Source organism: Corvus hawaiiensis, chromosome 25 (assembly GCF_020740725.1).
Source record: "Corvus hawaiiensis isolate bCorHaw1 chromosome 25, bCorHaw1.pri.cur, whole genome shotgun sequence".
In the NCBI taxonomy this organism is placed as follows: Eukaryota; Metazoa; Chordata; class Aves; order Passeriformes; family Corvidae; genus Corvus; species Corvus hawaiiensis.
The window spans coordinates 3,879,882-3,899,223 of record NC_063237.1 but is presented as its reverse complement, the minus strand read 5'-3'; the positions used below and the strand labels follow the sequence as shown (position 1 = coordinate 3,899,223).

Here is a 19,342-nt window from a genome sequence, read left to right as displayed (position 1 = left end):
AGCACTGCAGATTGTCTGGGAGATGTGAACTTGCACCTGCCTCTGATCTGAAGCTCTGCCCTCAGAAGATGTTGTGGCTGTTGGGAGCAGCTGGCACGGGGTGTGGGAGGTGTGGGCAGTCACATCACGGCTCAGTAACCCCAGAGAGGAGCCTGATCGTCCTCCAGCCGACAGCCCCATGTTCCGGAGCCCTTCCCTGAGGCCAGGACACAAAACAAGTGCAGGACACGGTTCAGTCCCTGGGAGAGTCTTTTCAGAGCCCCACTAAAGCGTCCTCACCATCCCAGCACGTGGCTGTGTGTTTGTGTGGTGGGGAGAGGGGTGGGCATGGGGAATCCTGAGCTCTTGGTGACGGTGGTTGCTCGAACTTCTCTGGCAGGGCCGAATCACCCGTCTTTTCTGGGGTGAATCACCCGTCTTTTCTGGGGTGAATCACCCCTTTTCTGGGGTGAATCACCCCTTTTCTGGGGGAAATCACCCCTTTTCTGGGGGAAATCACCCATCTTCTGAGGTAGCTGCGCCGTTCCTGAGGGTTGGCAGGGGACTGATGCATTGTGAGCAGAGCACACGCTGTACCTTGGACAGTGTAGGATTGCAGGGAGAGGGGATTCCTCTGCAGCCACAGCTTGTGCAGGCAGGGGTGCAGCTTTTCTACCCTGGACTTGCTCTTCCTAGTTAGGTTCTCCTCTTCCTCTCACTCCCTGCACTAAAGCCCAAACCCTCCCATCGCCGGGCTGTGATGGGAGCTCCTGGCCTCGCGCTCTGTAAGTGCATCTGATCCCCCTCCTCCTGTACCGAGGTGTTCCCGTTTCCCCACTCCGTGTCCCTGCCCTCCTGGCTGCCCCTCTCTTCACCAGCCCCTCTGTTCCTTGCAGGTGCTGAGTCCGACGTACAAACAGCGGAATGAGGATTTCAGGAAGCTTTTCAAGCAGCTCCCGGACACGGAGCGCCTCATCGTAGGTAAGGCCAGTGCTGTGCTTTGGGGAGGAAATCAGGAATCCATCCAGATTTTCCTTCTCCGGACATTGCCACTGAGGAACAAGGCTGTTCAGTCTGCCTGGAGCACATTTCTGATGGGTTTTGTGTTTTCTGATGGGTTTTCCTCGTTTGGTGAGGAATGACACCTCCCTTTTTCCCAATATCCCTGCTCACACATGGCTGCCCTTCCCAAACCTCATGTCCCAGCTGGTGAGATGCCTGGTGCATGGCATCTGCTCCTGTGTCTTACATAACTGGTGATCCCCTCCCGTGCCTCCTGCTGGTGAATGCTGCCCGGCCTGGCAGAGGGATGGAAATCGTTAGGGATGCTTAAACGGGGGGAGAAATGCCCAGTGACACCGGGAGGCAGAGAGGAGAAGACAGATGAAATCTGGAAATAGCACATGGCATGCTGCAGAGTGACCAGCTGATAAGGCAGGGTCATCAGTCAGGGAGAGAGATTGTCTGTGACGTGCCCTTGGGAGAAGAAAGCCCAGTGGACACAGCAGCAGCTGGGGCTCGGCTCCTGCTGGCCCTGCCTTTGCCTTGCTGTGTTGAGTGGCTTCTCCTCTCCATGCTGCTGCTCATCCTCACCTTTAGGCTGTCCCTCTTTTGGGGTTTGTGCTCCTCACTGACTACTGGTGTTCTCCCACAGATTACTCATGTGCTCTTCAACGAGACATTCTCCTGCAGGGCCGCCTCTACCTCTCCGAGAACTGGATCTGCTTCTACAGCAACATCTTCCGCTGGGAGACGCTGGTAAGGCTCTCCCTCTGCTGCCTTAAAGCTGGGCTTTGTGCTCAGGTTTGCTTTGGAAGGGCTCTTCTGTTGCTTTTCTCACCAGTTTCTCCCTTTCCTGATGTTTTTCCCCTCCCTGGTGCAGCTGACAGTTCGCTTGAAGGACATCTGCTCCATGACCAAGGAAAAGACAGCACGGCTCATTCCCAATGCCATCCAAGTTTGCACTGACACTGAAAAGGTACCTCCCACACTGCTGGGGCTGCCCCTGTGTGGCTGGCAGGGGAGTTGGAGTGTGGGGTGGGGTTTTTCCAAACTGGGGAAATACCCAGGGAAAAGGGCTGGGGGCTGAGCTGGTGCTGAGCTGGGCTGAGGCTGGAGCTCAGGTGTGGGGTGTGGGGCCAGGTAAAGCATCCACGTTGTACAGCAGCACATCTCTGGCAGAGCTGTTTCAGGGCTCACTCCCTGGCCTCTCCATGAGCTTCCCTCTGTGCTGTGTGGATGGCTCAGTCCAGCTGGATGGTGACCCCAAACAGGCTTGTTGTGTTCTTCCCCTATTTTTTGGCTATTTCTGAACTGATTTTTCTCTCCCTCTCTCCCCATCCAGCACTTTTTTACTTCCTTTGGGGCTCGAGACAGGACGTACATGATGATGTTCAGACTCTGGCAGAATGCTTTGCTTGACAAGGTACAGAGAGACAACCTCAGAGCTGAGCTGGGATGGAAGGGGGGTGATGGATGTGGGCAGGAGCATCACATCTGGCTGAAAAAGCACGCAGGGACAGCAAACACAAGTGTTCAGGCAGAGCAGGCTCGTGACTGCAGATGCAATTCCCTCTTTTTGCAGGGAATTCCGTGCTGTACACACACAGTTGGTGCCACTCTGCTGAGGAGTGGAATGGGGGTCTCAGGAGGGAATTTTTCGGAAGCCTGTGATTCCACAGTGAAGCAGCACTCAGGAAAGCAGTTCAAAAAGCAGCAGAAGTAACTCACTGTGCAGGCAGAGCTCTCAGTCAGTCTGTGCTCCAGAAGTGTGGAGATGCAGACAGGGCAGAAAATGAGTGTTCAGGGCATCCCAAATCCAAGTGAGGGCAGTGGTGGGTGCAGGGTGCTCTGGGTAAGGGCTCAGTGGGTTGGGTTTTAAAATAAATTTGCTCCTGCTGTGCCAGAGGCCCTGTAAATCCTATATTTGATCCGAGTATCTGTTCCACAGTGTGTGGGGTATTTCTGGCCTCTGTGCAGCAGCAAGCCTGATGTTACAGTGCTCCCAGCATTTCGGGATGTCCTGGCTGGAGTTCAGGCCATGCTGGAACACTGGAGGAATGAAGCACCAGGAATACCCTGTCCCAAAAATTGGGGTAGGATTTAGGAGGAGAAGGGATCACCTTGCCTCGGGCAGGCTGTGCTGTTCCATAGGCTGTAAACTGAGCAGCCTTTTGAAGTTCCCAACGAAATTCAGTGCCCTTGGTCTCAAGGTGAAGGCAAAAGGGAACTGAGACAGGGATAAAGACAGGAAGCACTTCCAGAGCTCTTTTTCCAGATGTGGGGTCCGTGGCTGGCAGGAGAGGGGGGAGAAAGAACTGAGTCCAATTTTCCTGATAAGACATGGATGTGAGTTCATGTGTTGTGGGAAGGAGGTGGAACAGTCAGACATTCTTCTGGATGAAAGTTCCTCATTAGAGGCTTTTTTCCAATGCTTTTGGTTGCTGCTTTGGGGAGCCAGATGAAAAAATTCCTGCCTTATCCCGTGCAGTTACTATGGGAAGAAATTCGAGCCAGCAGCTCCGAAGTTCACCGGATTTGTTTCCCTTCATTACCAAGAAATCTTTGTCGTTGGTCATAAGTTTCTCATGGGTAAAAATCCCCTTTCATCCCTGTATCACATCTTTAAATCACAAGTTTTCCTGCCCCGTTTTTCAGAGCTCATGTCACAGTCATGTGGTGATCACTGACCTGTATCCCTAAAATCTGGGCTTTTTTCAATGCTTTGCATAATTCATTTTCTCTTTCCATCTGCAGTATATACTTTTCACAGGGGTGTCCGGTGACACAAACTCCTTTTGATTCCAAACTGCAGCAGGAAATGTTTTTCCTCGTTGCTGTTTGAGATCATTTTCCCTGCAGCTGGGATTGCTTAGGCAGCTTTAATTTAAACAGAATTGAAGGAGGAAAAAAGAACCTCGTAAGGTGTCGGGGCTTGGTGGAGCAGCAGACATTAAATGGAGGCACAGCTGAAGAGGAAATGCAGGTTTAGTGCTTTCATTTTTACATTCCAGCATTGTTTAGTGGGAAATCTCATCCATGTGCTGCTCTGGGTGTAGCTTTCTGGTACTTCTAGGTAACAGGAGATTGTGGCATGGAAAAATAACAGTGTCAGGTTTTGGGGCAGAACGGGGGCTGGTGGTGGAGGGTTATTGGTGACAGGGCCTGTTGGTGCTCGATGGGGGCAATCTCTAGGCCAGAGATTAACGAAGTAAACTCCATAAAATGGAAATTCACAGAGCTGAGCCCATAGAAAGCCTCTCACCTCCCTGTATCAGAATCTCTCACTTCCCCTTTCAGGGCAAGGAATGCCCTCCTCCTCCTGGTAGTTCCAAACTTTCAGTGTATTCTAGCATTCTTGGGTGCAAACGGGTTGTGTTCTGTATTCCCTGTCTCAGCCTCTGTGTCCCAAGGAGCTCTGGCACTTTGTCCACCAGTGTTATGGGAACGAGCTGGGCCTGACCAGTGATGATGAAGACTATGTGCCTCCTGATGATGACTTCAACACCATGGGGTGAGTGGGGAGTGCTGAACGCTGCCAGGGAGGGAGGAAAGGTGGCCCCAGGAGAGCAGGGTGTGCTGCATGCCTCAGAGGGCTGCTTGTCCTGAGAGATTCTGGGGTCTGGCCAAGTGTTTGCTCTGAAATGGGTGATGCCCAAAAAGCTGGAAGTGTAGCATTTCCTTCTGGAGGCTGGGAGGGACTGGAATGCCTGCTGAACCAGCTGAGCAATTCTAGAAATGCCAAAGCATCCCAGTCACAAGGCCAGGCAGGGCTACATGGCCAGAAAATGCTGATGCTTGCCAGTGCCTGTGTAAACACCCAAAAAACTGGGGCTTGCTCTTCCCTGCACTGAGCCATTCCTGCTTCTGGACAGCCCTGAGACTTCATAGCAACGTTCTCACTTGCTCTGTGTGTGCAGCTGTAGCTGTTGTGAGAGGGGTAACCATAAAAACCTGTGTTCTCTGTGGCGTCCCAGCTACTGCGAAGAAATCCCTGTGGAGGAGAATGAAGTCAACGACAGCTCCTCCAAGAGCAGCATGGAGGCCAAGCCAGAAGCCAGCCCTCAGCTGCCAAAGAAATCTGTCACTGCCAGCACCCTGACCTCCACGGGCAGCAGCGAAGCCCCAGCCTCAGTGAGTTTTCTCCCTCCCCTGGCAGCAGGAATTCCTTTTCCCTGGGATCGTATGGGGTTTGTTTATCCTCCAGCTCCTCTTCCACTGCTGCTGACTTCAGTCCCTGCTCAGTGATGTTGTCACTGGGCCTCTCAGCAGCAAGAGCACTTTCTGTACTTCTGGATGAAAAGTCCTGGGGCATAAGGAGGTTATAAATGCTTCCCTACCTTCAGTTATTCCCTGGAGAACTGCGTGTGCCCTCCTGGTATTACGGCAGAGCAGACCTTGTGTAGATACCATCTCAGGTTCTTTTAGCTTATTCAGGAGCAGAACCAGTATTGGACAGTATTGTGCTTGTCTGAACAAAAATCCTTGTGGTGCCCAAAGTCTGAACACTGATTTTTGGAGAGGAGGTGTTACGAACGCTGTATGGCAAACATCCTCCTCTCTCTATTTAATTTCCAGGTATGTCAAGGCCAAATACTCTGAAATTGGCTCACAAATGTGAGGTTTTTTGAAATAAACCCCATCCCCAGGTGCTGATCTTGCCCTTGTTGTGCCCTGTGCTTGCTGCAGTTTGATGGAGTGCTCCCAGAGGAGGAGGAGGCAGTGGCAGAGAGTCCTGTGGAGAAAGACCTTGGCATTGCCAACATCATGGGAGAGAAGATCGACATCATTGGCCCTGTGAACTCCCCCTCCCTGGACTTCAATGACAACGAAGACATTCCCACGGAGCTCAGTGACTCCTCAGACACCCACGATGAAGGTTGGTGGGGAAAGACCCTTCCATCAGGGGTGTTTCCAGCCTTTTCCTGTGAGGGAATGGAGTGGCACCTACTGCAGTCCTTTTCTGGACTCTGGGAGTTCTGAAGACGCAAAGAATTCCCATTGTGGGCTGCAGGAGGTGAATGTGTTTAAATTTCAGGATGTCCCTAAAGTAAGCTGTGTAATTAATTACCCCTTCTGATCTTCCAACTCTTGCCCTGGGGTCAGTGCAGGAAGAGGGTTAGAAGTCCCTCCTTCGGGTTCCTTCTGAAATACCGAGGTCCTGGTGCTGTGGAAGCACATTCTCCATCATCCTGGAGGGTCACAGCTGGACCCTGAGGTGTCTTTGCCCACAGGGGAAGTCCAGGCCTTTTATGAGGACCTGAACGGGCGCCAGTACGTGAACGAGGTGTTCAACTTCAGCGTGGACAAGCTCTACGACCTGCTCTTCACCGACTCCCAGTTCCAGAGGGACTTCATGGAGCAGCGCCGCTTCTCGGGTGAGCTGCTGCTGCTGGAGCTCCCGCAGGGGCTGCAGGGGGAAGGGCTCTGCCTTGGAGGGGGAATTTTGCCTGGTTGGGTGACATTCTGAGCAGATTTTGGGACAGCGTGGTCTGTGCTGGCAGTAACCAAAAGCAGGCAGAGCCTGTGTGCCCATCTGGTTTCATTTTCTAACACTAGAATGGCTTTTCTAATGGAAAAACCAGATTTTCTTATTTTTTGTCATCACTTGCGGCCTGATCCTCAGTTCGAGGCTTAACAGTGTGAGGGAAAAGCTCTTCCAGCTCCCCTCTGACACTGGCACGGACAGAGCTGCACAGAGAATCCCTTGGCATGCCAGAGTCCTCCTCTCCCTGTGACTGTAGGTTTGCTGAAGGAGGTGGATCCCCAGCCTCTCCCTCTTTCCCTGCACTTGAAAGGGGGGAAAATAATCACATTAAGCACAGGAGCCCTTTGTTTCACACTCAGTTGAGCTCTAGAGCAGCCAAGGGGAAGGAAATACCATCCCCAGCTTGGCTGTATGGTTATGCCTTTCCCCAGGGGACTGACCAGAAGTCCCTCTCCAGTTACTTGACTGGAATATTGCTTTGTCCTCTCAGATATTATCTTTCACCCCTGGAAGAAGGAGGAAAATGGCAATCAGACCAGAGTGATCCTGTACACCATCACCCTCACCAACCCTCTGGCCCCCAAAACTGCCACAGTCACTGAGACCCAGGTAGGTGAAAGGGGAGCGGGGCTGGGGTCTTGGTAGAAACTGCTCTGAGAGATATTTTCTTCTCCTGAGCATGTTTTCGTAGTCCCTGTCCGTTTTCCTGGACACATTTCCTTGATTTAACTTGCTGCAGCCATGAATGGTTAATCTTGCACTGGATTGCAAGGAAATCACCACAAATTTCCCAGCAAAAGCAGAGGAGTTTGTGAACAGGGCAGCACATTTTAACAACTGTTTTTCTCATCCACACCAGTGTTTTTTGAGCTGTGGTCAGCCCAGCAGATCTGACTCAAGGAAGTCAGATACTGCCTGGCCAGTCCTTCTCACAGCTCCACGGAGAGTTGTGGATTTTTTTATGATGATGAGGACAGTGAGATGATCTGTTCAGAATGGTGAAAAAGGGAGCACCTGTAATGCACTGAGAGGAGCCAGGCTGGCTGTATCTAGCAGTGCTTGCGACTGGAGAGGGAGGAAAAGCCTCTTTCCATGGGCAGAGATGTGTTCCAGTGGCCAAGGGTAAATACTGAGAGTGGGCTTTAGGGATTGCTGAGCACCACATTTCAGGGAGAGAGGATCCCAGCAGCAAGGTGTAGCTTGTGAGGGTGGGAGGAAAGATGCTGGAGAGAAGGAAAGTGTGCAGGGAAGAGAAAGGAGAGGGGAGAGCAAAGGGATGAGCAAAGGGAACAGCACACTCACACAAACAAGTGAGATTGTGGCTTATTTAGTTCTGGGTTTGGGCTCAACCACCAAGGCACACCCTGTGTGTCCTCACTGCAGAGCTGAGTGGGAATAGGCTGCAGGAAAAGCCATGTTTTGTCCAGGGATCTGTGCTTAACTCTGTCTGCCTGTCCTCTGGGTGAGGTTTTCTCTGGAGCAAAGGGAAAAGCACACAGGAGCACTTAAAAGAGGAAAGTGATGTGTTTTTATGGTGTTCAGAATGACAGCATAATTTATGCTAGAAAAGATCCCTGCTCAAAGCAGGGCCTCCTCTGGTTTTAGCTCAGGTGGGTCCCTGACAAGGTATCAGAAGAGAGGTCACCCTTGGAAAGGTCCCAGCAGCCTGGTCCCCACATGGCACTGTGTGTGACACCTCTGCTGCAGAGTCCTGGGGCCTGAGCTGCTGGAACTGAATGCCCTTTCTAAAATGTGCCCATGGGAAGCATCTGGGTGAAACCTTTGGTTTCCTCAGCCTTCCCTTCGGGGTGAGCTGTTCACAGCAGAGCTGGGGCAGGGGCGGGGGGGTGTCTCCTGTTTGCAAAGTGCTGCTGAAGGTGCCAATCGCTCAGAGCCGTGTCCTGACCACACTCAGAGCTGCCTTGCACGCTGTTTTTCCTGCAGACAATGTACAAAGCCAGCCAGGAGAGCGAGTGCTATGTCATAGATGCAGAGGTGCTAACTCACGACGTCCCCTACCACGATTATTTCTACACCATTAACCGCTACACGTTGACTCGTGTTGCCAGAAACAAAAGCCGACTCAGGTACCTCTCCTGGGGGGTGAATGATGAGCAAAAGGCACCTTTGGGAAGGAGTTTTGCTGTTTGGGGGTGGTAGGAGGGGCTGAGGGGGTTATTTCTTTGTCCTGTTGCTTGGACACTGCTGTCACGAGGATTTTCACCTGCTGGGGTGACATCGAGCAAACATCAGGTGCAGAGGAGTTACAGCTGCATCAGAGAGAGGATTTACAGACTTTTCTTGCCTCTTTCTTGGATGCAGGGGTTTGCAGAGCCTGTTAGCCCATGCAGCCTGTGATAAGCTACAGGATGAACTTCCTGGGACTGTGCTTGGGGGGAGAAGCAGAGGAACTGGGTACTGGGAAGAGCTATATCCGTGTGACTCTGTGTGACTTCAGTAATGATAATCCAAATGTCTGCCAAATGTCTCTCTTGGGAGAGGCTCTTCCTGCCTTTGGAAGGACTTTTCCAGCAGTGCTTCTCCTCTGGAAACATGAGGGGCTGAGACCATTCCAGAAATAACAGTGTGCATGATTATTTCCTGGATTTACACTGGCAGAGATTGGGAACTGACATCACCCCCGGAAGCAAAACCAGGGGAATGACCATCCTTTGTCTCCTCACAGGGTTTCCACAGAATTACGCTACAGGAAACAGCCTTGGGGGCTGGTGAAATCCTTCATTGAGAAGAATTTTTGGAGCGGCCTGGAAGATTATTTCCGTCATTTGGGTAAGAGTGGCAGTGACAGCAGCACTTGTGTTTCCCTGGGAGTGGGCAGCATGATCTAGCCTTGGGGTGGCTTATAGAAGGGGCTACCATGGCATTTGTTGGTTTTACCTGCTGGAATGAATCAGGCCATCAAATCCTGCTCTCCGTCAGGCAGCGTGGTTTGGCAGAAGGTGTGAGGAATGTGGCACACAAACCTCTCAAACCCTGCCAACTTCTTTGGCCCAGCAGAGGGGTTAAACTTCTCTCTCTGCAAAGCCACGCCTCTTAACGCTCCCCCTTGGTGCTGCAGAGAGCGAGCTGACCAAAACAGAGAGCACGTACCTGGCTGAGGTGCACAGACAATCCCCCAAAGAGAAGGTGAGCAAGCAATCCACGGTGCGCCGGCGGAAACGCGCCCACGCGCACCTGCGGGTGCCACACCTGGAGGAGGTGCTCAGCCCCGTCACCACCCCCACGGATGAGGAGGTTGCCCATCGAATCAAGCACGTGGCAGGTGAGCAGCTGCAGACCCCACAGCCTTGGGGATGGGGACAAATGGGGGCTTTGTCACAGAGGGTGGATGGCAGGAGACGCGGGGAGGATGTGTTGGGGTGAGATGGAGGGGTGGGTAGAGGATCAGGGGTTGCCCCTTCCCTATTTCCCAATCCCAAATGCACCCCATCTCCTCAGGTTCCACTCAGACACGGCACATCCCTGAGGAGAGCCCCAGTGGCTTCCACCTGCAGAGTGTCTCCAAGCTGCTCCTTGTCATCAGCTTTGTGTAAGTGATGATTTTTTCTGCTTTCCTTCCCAGTCAGCCTTAAACATCTTTGGTTTGTCTGTGTTCCTGGAGTTCTGGGCTCCCTTCTCTCCTTTCCCCTCAGCTTTTCCCTTGTTTTAACCAAACATGGGCTTTGCAGACCTGTTCTGGGAGTCCTAGAGGCAGGTCTGGGACCTGGCTGAGACAGTGATGATCAGGACAGAGGCAGCTGTGCAAGAAGAGAGGAGTCAATACCTACAAGAGAAGAAATCCACCAAATACCAGGGGTTTATTTTTCATTTCAGGGATGCAGTTTAGAGATTTTCAATGGCATATAGAAACTGTGTGCATGGGGGTAATTTAAAATAAGGGATTTAATTGCTGACAAACGAGCTGCTATCATGGACAATGACTCTGCAAAGCTCTCTGGGAATCACTGGGCTACCACAACAGGGCTCAGTGTCTGGTCTGGCAAAACCTTTCCATGTCTGGTCCTGGGCAGTGATTTTGAAAAGAGGCACAGTCAGAAAGCAGCTGAGATGCTTTCTGCACAATATGTAAAGAAACACCTGAAGCACGAGAGGTTGGTGTGAGTTCCTTAGCTCAGCAGCAGGAGCTCCTTGGTTTGGGTGTCTTTCCTGGCACGCCTTTCAGGATTGGTAGTCTTGGACTGGGATGTGTGCTCCAAGCGAGCTGGGAATGGGTCCCTCACATCCCTGTGGCTCAGTTTAATACCTAAATTCAGTGTATTTACTGTTCCTCTGCCCTGGGGCTGACAGCAGGCTTCACGTAGTGCTGCAGTGCTTGCTGGGCAGGTGCTGTGGAGCAGAACAGCCTAAAGCACTGATCCAGGCTTTTCTGACTTGGGCTCAGCTTTTCCTGAAGCTCCACCCAGCTTTCAGAGAGGTGGGGAGGAGCTGGGATTTAGGGACTGAAATGACGGTTCAAGCTGAGCTCCTTTCAGTGTTTCCTGGTCCCAGAGGGGACACACACAGGTTTGCAGCAGCACCCAGCCAGTGATAAATGAGGTGGTGTAAGGCACTGTCAGGATGAGAACATAGCAAGAAGGTACAGAAGCTTTATGCCGGTGTCTCCTGATGGCTTCACTTGGGTCACAGAGCCCTCTGTGGTATTTCCAGAATACTCCTCTGGCCAGTTGCCATCCGCCTGACTGAACTGGCCATAGTGGGCCATTCTTCCAGCAAAATAGCAGCACTATTCAGAGCCAGGCACCAGCCTGGCATTTTGGAATCTGCTCCTGGGGAGGGGTGGAAATGCCTGCGTGTGGTGGGGGGGCGAGAGGAGCGGTGCAGGAGCTGGGCAGGGCACGGCCGGGGTGTGTTCCCAGTGCCTGGGGGTGGGAATGGGGAGGGCTGGATGTGAACACGTGTGGGGGGGGTGTGTGTCACACAGTGCCTGCATGGCCACCTGCTGTCCCCAGGAGCTCAGCTGTGCTCAGGGAACTTCAGCACTAGTGCAGGCACACGGATCCCTGTCTGTCCTTCCTGTCTCTCCTCCCACCGCTCCTTTCTCCTGCCCCCTGCGCTGTCTGAGCCTCCTCCTCTCAGCCCAGTTCGTGTCAGTCCGTTTCTAACCTGCAGCTGCTCCGTCTTTTCTCTTCCCTGCTCCCATTAGGATCTGTTTCAGGTACTGTCTCTCTCTTTTTTTACCTCTTTACTCTCCCATTTCCTTCCCTTTCTCTGCATTCAGCGCATCCACTCACCCAGCCTGTTCTGTCTGAGCTGCCATCCCCGTCTCTCTGTCTGTCTGTCCTCACACATTTCTTCCACGAGGTGAAGTTTTGGGTGCTCACTCAGATTAAATCCCCACTCACAGCATGGACTGGGCCTCAGACACCTTCCCAAAGCGCCCTGGGTGTTGTCCCAGGTGTTCCTGGCTGCAATGAGCTGTGAAATGCTCCTGAACTGGCTGTTTGCTTGCTTTCCTTGCAGTCTGGTGCTGCTGGTCATTCTCAACATGATGCTGTTCTACAAACTCTGGATGTTGGAATACACCACGCAGACGCTCACGGCGTGGCAGGGCCTGAGGCTGCAGGAGAGGTACAGCCACGCCTGCTGGGGCTTTCCTTGTTTCTCTTGGATGTCAGAGGCTTTCCCGGCACACCAGAGCTCTGGGCTCTCATTTTTGTGTAAAACAGGTGAAGCTGAAGGGCCGTGAGCATTTCCACTGCAGTTCAAGAGCAGAGTTAAGGCCACTCTGCTTCTTCCCAGCACCCCGTGGAACAGAGGATGCTCTGTGAATAAATGTTGAGCGATTTTGGGCCAAGGTGGTCACTTTCCCATCCTTTGATGGCCAAACTTCCCTGTGTATGGAAAGCAGAGTCTTAGAATGATCCCTTTGTGCTCAGAGGAGAATTTGGGCCTGTGGCACACACACTGTTAGGTTTGTGTTTTGGAAGGTGTGGGTCCAGGTATCAGCAGTGTGTCCTGCCTGAATGGTCTCTGGTCTATTTTTAGAGGTTGAGAACATCCTGATTCCACTTTTGTGAGGTGTTTTTCTCCCCTTGTGTCCCTTTTTTGGAGTCCCAGTTGTTCCCTTGCTACACTGGGTTTGACTTTAGGCATCCATAGCCATGTGCTACCACTGTGTTAGAAGTTTTTGCTTTATTTGTGCTACTTCTCCTCCTTAAGAGAGGCAATTATTACTTCCCCACAGATTGATACTTTAAGTGGTTATAGGCACTTTAAGTGATTTTATCTTTCTCTGTTGCTCTTGGTGTTTATTCAGACTACTACAATAGTATTTAATACAGAACTTACGTCCTGTTTGCACAGCGTCATGTGCGAGTGCTGGAATTATGTGGGTGGCTCCACATGGGTAATTTTTGTGTTGCAGCCACAATTGCTGTGGAAGCATCTGAAGCCATCCAAGCACCTGGAATGCTTCCATCTGTCCTGATTCCACTCGCCTCAGTTCTGTTCTGGGGCCTTAAATGGTCCTGAAGGGAAGGGCTTGATACCTGCACATACCTGCCATGGAAAAGAGAGCCAGTGCAGCTATTCCTCACAATAAAGAGAAACCTCTGTACAAATTATGTGTTTTTATGACTCTTGCCTGTGTTTTCCTGGCAGGTTACCCCAGTCTCAGACAGAATGGGCCCAGTTGCTGGAGTCCCAGCAGAAGTACCACGACTCAGAGCTGCAGAAATGGCGTGAGATCATCAAATCCTCGGTGATGCTTCTGGACCAGGTGAGGCTGCACGGCTCCAGGCAGGGCTGTGGCCAGGGGGTCACTGTGTCCTCCCAGTCCTGCTCCCCATCCTTCAGCATTTCCTGCTTCCACCACAGTCCCTCAGCTGTGTCAGCTCCTTTAGATCCATCTCCTGGTGGTGGTGGGTACCACAAGGGTTGTCACAGGGTGCCACAGCTGCCCTCTCACATCAGAGGGATCTGTGAATGTCGAGGAGAGAACCCTGCAGAGCCAAAAATCTTGTATTGGCACATTTGGTATCTAATCTCTGTCATCCCAGTTTGGAGAGCAAACTGCTTTTACCTGAACCCTGGATTTACATGCAGCTTTCGTGGAGGACGGGAACACAAAGCCTGGAATTTCGGGATGTGCTGAGAACATAGTCCAGAAATGAGAGCTGCTGCCTCATAAACCCCTAAATGAGAGCTGCTCTCCCCTAAGGAGAGAGAACTCCCTGTACCCTGCTCACCCCTTCTCTTGGAGAATTCTCAGTCCCCATTTGTGCACCCCAGCCCCGACTCCCTGCTCCCAAACCCACAATTCTGCCATCGATACTTCACAGGGAAAAAGGAAATCCCCAAGTTCTCTCCTCTAGGGTAGCACCACCTCTTTTCTTGCAGATGAAGGATTCACTGATAAATCTCCAGAATGGCATCGGGTCCCGGGACTTCGGGTCAGATCCAGAGGAGAAACGGAAACGTTTCCATTAACAGGCAGGAATGCAGGAGGCCAGAGGACGGTGTGCAATATGTGTAAATAGGATATATAAATATATATATATAAATATATATATATACAGATATAAATATATATATTATATACAGATTTTAAGAGAAAAAAAAAAAAAAGAAAAAAAGCCTAAAGAGGGGAAGGAGTGACCTCCAACACTGGCTGAACTGGAGCGTCTCTGGGAGCGTGGGGGGTGTGTGTGTGTGTGTGGGAGGGCTGTGCTCTCCCAGCACTGAGGTGTGCTTAGGGCCGTGCCCAGCCCTGCTCCCTGGGCCCGTGCACTGCTCCTCTGTAATATTCCTGTCTGTCTGTCTGTCTGTCTGTTTCGTTTTTGTTGTCTCAAAGGGAAGCATCAGCGTGAGTGCCCCCACCCTGTCCCCATCCCCTCCCTGTGCGTGCAGGTCCCTGTTCACTCTATTTATCTCTCAAAGGGGACACTGTCAGCTCCCTCACCTCGCTGGCTTCAGGGCACAGAGGCTTTGGCAATTGCAGTCAATCCCTTGCAAAACTGCTTTGGAGAGGAGGGGGAGTTGCTCTGGGTCTGTGGAGAGCAGATCCCCCTGGCAGGTCCCTTCTGGGAGCAGCAGTTTGCTGTCAGGGCGGCCAGCTTGGCTCGGAGCAGAGCACAGAGCGTGGCCAAGCTGCAGTCCCTTCCACAGACACTGATTTGCTGTCGTGGATGCTGCACGGAGAGGAGTGTCTGGCCCCAGGGTGTGTGGGAGGAGGAGAGCCACGCCTGTGACAGTGTCCCCTTTAGCTGTCCTCTGCTTTCTCTGTGCTTGGGCCCCTGCCCCTGAGCCACCCCTGTGCTGCAGGTCTGCATCGGTGCTGGAATCACCACGGTGGGAGCACCCAAATCTAAAACAGAAAACCAAAATTAGGATTGGTTTGCAACCACTCCCACTACCCAGCTCAGTACATCTCTCTCCTCTTCGTTCACCCAGCCCTTGTCTTGTAAAATCTGTGGGAAAACGGGGAAAGACAAGAGCTTCCTTTCCTTGCCTGGGATAAATTTACATAATTGTATCTATGCACCAACAGCCATCACTGTGGATATTTACATGACTGCATCTGTAGAGCAACGAGGCTTCCAGAAATCCAGGAGAAGTCAGGAAGGGTCACAGGGACCAAGAGGGGAAAGGCAAAAGGGACCATCAGAGGGTGGCAGGACAGAGCTGGGTGTGAGGCACCTGTGGGGTGTCTCCCATCAGCTGGGTTGTGAAGCTCTGAGAATCACCAGGTGGTAGAGCTGCACTCAGAAAAAGCCAGTGTGCATTTTCTGTTGTTCTGGGGATAATTCCAGACTCCATTAGCAGCCAGATGAGGAAGGAGGGGCAGCTTGGCTGTGCTGTGCAGTGCACAAACTCCACAGGGACTGTGGGGTTGGGATGCAGGCTGCTGCTTAGAGTGTTTAAGAAATGCTCTGGCCTCTTACCCAGCCAGGTAGCTTAGGGGAATGTGAGGCCCTCTGTGTCCAACGCTGGGATTTTTCCACCTTCTGACTGGCAGGAGGGAGGCAGCTGCACATTCCCAGTTTGGAAATGGTGCAGTTGTAGCTCCTTCAGGGAGTGCCAGGGTCAACAATTGGTCTCACACCATTCTGTACCACAGAATGTCCTCAGCGGAGTCTGAGGAAAACCCTCTCAAGCTCCCACTTTGCAATTAGGGGAAGGTATGGATGCAGGAAGAAGCTGCTGATTTCTCCCAGGCTGCCTGCAGTCTCCATGACCGAGTGCTAAACACATGCCCCATGCAAGAGTCACATTTGCAGGAGCATGGATGAAACCAGGTTATCAAAAAGACATTTCAGACTGTGAAAGCAAGGTCCACTTGGGGAAAACCAGAGAGTAATGTGTATTTATGACTATTTATTTAATTTAATGCTGCTGACTACTGTACTGCTCCCTGACTTTTTTCCAGGGAGGCTGCTGTGCAATGAAATTGAGGTGCTAGGGCCTGGGAAGGGCTTTCTGTGGCTCGTTTTCCCCGCTGTGACTTGTCAGACTGTCCCAGAGTCCCCTTTCCCCCGTTAGTCAGTCCCACAATTACTAAGCACACAAAATTCCCCTGCTGCTGGAATTTCTCTCTTCTAGAATTTAATTTCAAGCACCAAGCAGGACGAGACAGAGGAAGGAAGCCCTGGGAGTCACCCTTCCCATGCCAGGAAAGAGAAAGGAAAGGGGAACCTGGCACGTGGGGGCTCCTCTGCCTGGCTGGGAGGGGTTTGGACATGGGTGGATGGAGACAGAGCAATCAGCCAGGGTCACAGATCAGTGCTGCCGATCAGCATGGGTTGCTCACCACTGTCACATCCTCTTTGTCAGGGAGGCAAGGAACCCTTTTTCTCATCCTGCATGCTTTCTCCTGTGCAGATTTCCAGCTGCAGGCTCGGGATGTTCCCTCAGGCTGGGCCCCAGGGACAGAACTGCAAAAGCTCTGTTAAATTAATGTCAGGCCAAGCAGCTGTAGCAATCTCAACACTAATATTTGTTCTGCACATTAAACTGGGTTTTTAACAGGTTTCACACCAATCCTGACACCCAGCAATGTGAAATGTGTCATTAGGAGCACAAGGCTGGTGGACACCAGCCAGAACCTGGTGCTGCAGTGTCCTTCACGCTGAGGGAGGTTTCTCTTGGAGGCCTTAGGGTTTTGGCTTTCCCAGTTATTTCTTTTTCCCACTTGGCAGCCAGTCTGGCTTGGAGTTGGATGGTGTCTTGGTTTGAAAGACAGGTGTCTGCTGAGGAAGGCAGGAGCCTCCCTGAGAATGGAAAATGTAATCCCCTTCTTTCCTAATATACTATGATTTTGATATTAAGGGGGCTTTCAGGCAAAGCTATGGGAAAATAGGAATAACAGTTCTTTACTAATATACATTTTATATATATAAGTAAGGCAGGCAAACAACAACAACTCTGGCAGTAACAACACGCAGCGGCAGAACCGGCGCTGTTCTCGGCTCTCGGGCGCTCTGCCCTCGGTGCAGTCGCGCTCGCAGCCGGCAGGGGCTGGGATGGTGTCGCGATCCGCTGATACAAGCCAGGGTCGTGATGGTTCGTTTCTTGATCTCAGAGTGCAAAAGGACACAAGGGATTTCGGTCTTAATGAGAACAGTGCACCTTTATTAAGTGCCCACAACACGGTTCCCCGCGGCTGCAGGGGCGCGCTCCGAAATGTAAAAAAACCCCCAAAAAACCCAAAAGAAGGAGTTTTATTGGTATGCATCCTACAGAAGTGGTTACAAGAAATGACCTTGCACTAATCTATCAAAGGAAACATGGAACAGGAGGCAGCCAGCTACGAATAGGATCACCTCTTCTTGAAGCCGTACTTTTTCCTTTCATAGAAAAGATCTGTCTTGGAACTGCCCAGGTTGACGATCTTGGGGCACCCATCTCTGTCCTTCTCCTGCACGGTGCACTCCCTGCAGTAGTAGGCGTCGGACACGCCGGGTCCCCCGCAGATGACGCAGCGGCCCTGGTAGGAGCCGTAGTTGCACTCGTCACAGATGCGCACCAGGCTGCAGGGCCGCACATACGAGTCGCAGATCACGCACTTGCCGTCGCATTTTTCACAGAGCCTGCCGATCGCCACGCCCGCCTGCTTGCGGCAGAAGATGAGGTCCGGGTGATGCTTGGCCATGGCGAGGCGGTACCCGGCCGGCGCTGCTGCTGCTGCGGACGAGCGAAGGTGCGGGGCACAGAAAGGCGGGGTCCCGGGTTTTATCCCTGAGGCAGCCCAGTAGATGGTGAGAAAGTCCGTGGTTCGCTGAAGGAGGGTGTTAAAGCAGGGTCCCGATGCAGCGGCCGCTCCAGCGAGCAGCGCTCCGCTCGCGGTAGAAGGAAGGCGGGAGCCTGCAGCGGTGATGGATTCTCCCCGCAGCGAACGCAGCTTCTTTCCCCTCTGAAGGCCGAGAGAGCAAGTGGGCTAGGAGCTGTAGTCCACCCCTTTTATCCAGTTCCAATCTCGCGGCATCTCTGTCCTAGCCGAGAAAACCCCAGGGAATAGGAAGGTGGCCAGCTGGGCCACTCCCCCTGTGGCCAGGTCTTTTGTCTTTCTTAAGTGTCCAGTAATTAACGTTATCTTAGCATCGTATTGCTGCTGGGGGCGTGTATGGGAAAAAATTATCTGAGAAAAGTAAAACAAAAAGACAACTCCTAAAACCCCAACAGCTGCGATGCACAATCTTTTATTGCCTCTTAATCTCCGCAGTAGTAATAGAAAGGAGAAAAGGAAGGGCTTTAAGGCACTAACGGTGAGGATTTAAACAAAACCTGGGAGTGTTTCACTCCTCTGGAGAGCTGGGATAGGAATCAGCTGCCCCTGCTCAGTCCCAGCTGACAGGTTAATTCCTTCTGGGGCCAGAGACAATTTTGGATTACAGTTCCTGGAGGGATCACTCACACTTTCTAGGAGTGAGAGGCCTGAGTGATGTTACAGAGGGTGGTGCCTCCCTCAGCACTCACAGCCAAGCTTGGCTTTCACCATCAGGCTTTTGTTTCTCCCCTTGCTCACCTGTGCCAGAAATGCCACTGGATTCTTGTCACAGCAGGTGCATTTCCCCTCCCAGTCTGATCTTCCACCTGCACATCTGCTGGGGTTTGATTTGCAGGGTCTGAACAACGACAGAAACAGGGATTTTTTTTAAAAAAAGGGCATTTCTCCAGCCAAGCATGCAAAATAATGCCAACGGCTTGTAGCCTAATTCCTGCCAATGAAGATGCTTCCTGTTGGGAGGAGGGGGAGCAGGAGGCTCTGATCCACCAGGTTGTGACATCCTCACTGATCTGATCTTGGTGCAACCTCACCTCTGATCAAAACACACCCTCCAGGACTTACTTTAGAGCAGTTCTGACAGCTGGGTTGAGTGGATTTGGGTCCTGGATAGCTGATGGGCAACCAGGCATTCCCAGAGCAGATACCAGAGGGATCTAGAGCAGCACCTGCCTGTAAAGTCTCTGAAGGACCAAAACCCAGGTTATTCCAGGTGGTGAGCTGCCCAAGGCAGGGGCACTGCTGGGCCTGCACATTCCAGAGAGAAAATGTGGGAAAATGGAGGATAGGAAGGCACCTGCAGTGGGAAGGAGAGGAGTTGGCTGTGGATTAACAGGATAATGAGCTTTTTGGGTGCTCTGCACTTCAGGCACTCTTCAGTCAGAAAACTTTGCTGTTAACTCATACTAACTTCTCCTGACTTCTGTACAAATCCTTCCTGGCTCCCTCAAGTCCTTTTGGAGAAGGGAATAAAGGCACATGACTTTGATCTGCCCCGAGCTGCCTGTTCTGCTGTGACAGAGGCTGCATTTACACCCAGCTCTGACTGCTGGGTGACACCTGTCAGGAAAATTAATCCACAAACACCAGAGGTTTATGTCCAAAAAGGAGACAGAGGAGTCCTGTTACTTTAT

At 51.9% G+C, this 19,342-nt stretch overlaps 2 protein-coding genes across 17 annotated transcripts in view; one reads left to right on the top strand and one right to left on the bottom strand.

Moving 5' to 3' along the window:
• The window catches only part of GRAMD1B (GRAM domain containing 1B), an 84,240-nt gene extending 68,470 nt beyond the window's left edge, over nucleotides 1-15,770 (top strand). For 13 of the 16 annotated variants that reach the window (XM_048328806.1, XM_048328809.1, XM_048328810.1 and 10 more), the window contains 17 exons: nucleotides 876-960; nucleotides 1,634-1,737; nucleotides 1,862-1,957; nucleotides 2,324-2,404; nucleotides 4,377-4,492; nucleotides 4,956-5,112; nucleotides 5,668-5,857; nucleotides 6,213-6,356; nucleotides 6,957-7,075; nucleotides 8,411-8,553; nucleotides 9,153-9,256; nucleotides 9,546-9,749; nucleotides 9,926-10,016; nucleotides 11,631-11,642; nucleotides 11,948-12,055; nucleotides 13,088-13,205; nucleotides 13,826-15,770. In XM_048328806.1, the coding sequence (XP_048184763.1) occupies nucleotides 876-960; nucleotides 1,634-1,737; nucleotides 1,862-1,957; nucleotides 2,324-2,404; nucleotides 4,377-4,492; nucleotides 4,956-5,112; nucleotides 5,668-5,857; nucleotides 6,213-6,356; nucleotides 6,957-7,075; nucleotides 8,411-8,553; nucleotides 9,153-9,256; nucleotides 9,546-9,749; nucleotides 9,926-10,016; nucleotides 11,631-11,642; nucleotides 11,948-12,055; nucleotides 13,088-13,205; nucleotides 13,826-13,915 (1,962 nt within the window). In that variant the 3' untranslated portion in view covers nucleotides 13,916-15,770. The remainder of the gene's footprint in view (nucleotides 1-875; nucleotides 961-1,633; nucleotides 1,738-1,861; nucleotides 1,958-2,323; nucleotides 2,405-4,376; nucleotides 4,493-4,955; nucleotides 5,113-5,667; nucleotides 5,858-6,212; nucleotides 6,357-6,956; nucleotides 7,076-8,410; nucleotides 8,554-9,152; nucleotides 9,257-9,545; nucleotides 9,750-9,925; nucleotides 10,017-11,630; nucleotides 11,643-11,947; nucleotides 12,056-13,087; nucleotides 13,206-13,825) is intronic. The other 3 variants (XM_048328808.1, XM_048328811.1, XM_048328813.1) reach the window with 1 other exon arrangement.
• Nucleotides 15,771-17,070: 1,300 nt separating this feature from the next.
• LOC125338267 (PHD finger-like domain-containing protein 5A) lies at nucleotides 17,071-19,342 on the bottom strand. The gene has a single exon (XM_048328824.1). The coding sequence runs from the start codon at nucleotides 17,574-17,576 to the stop codon at nucleotides 17,244-17,246; it is 333 nt and encodes a 110-aa protein (XP_048184781.1). The 5' UTR covers nucleotides 17,577-19,342; the 3' UTR covers nucleotides 17,071-17,243.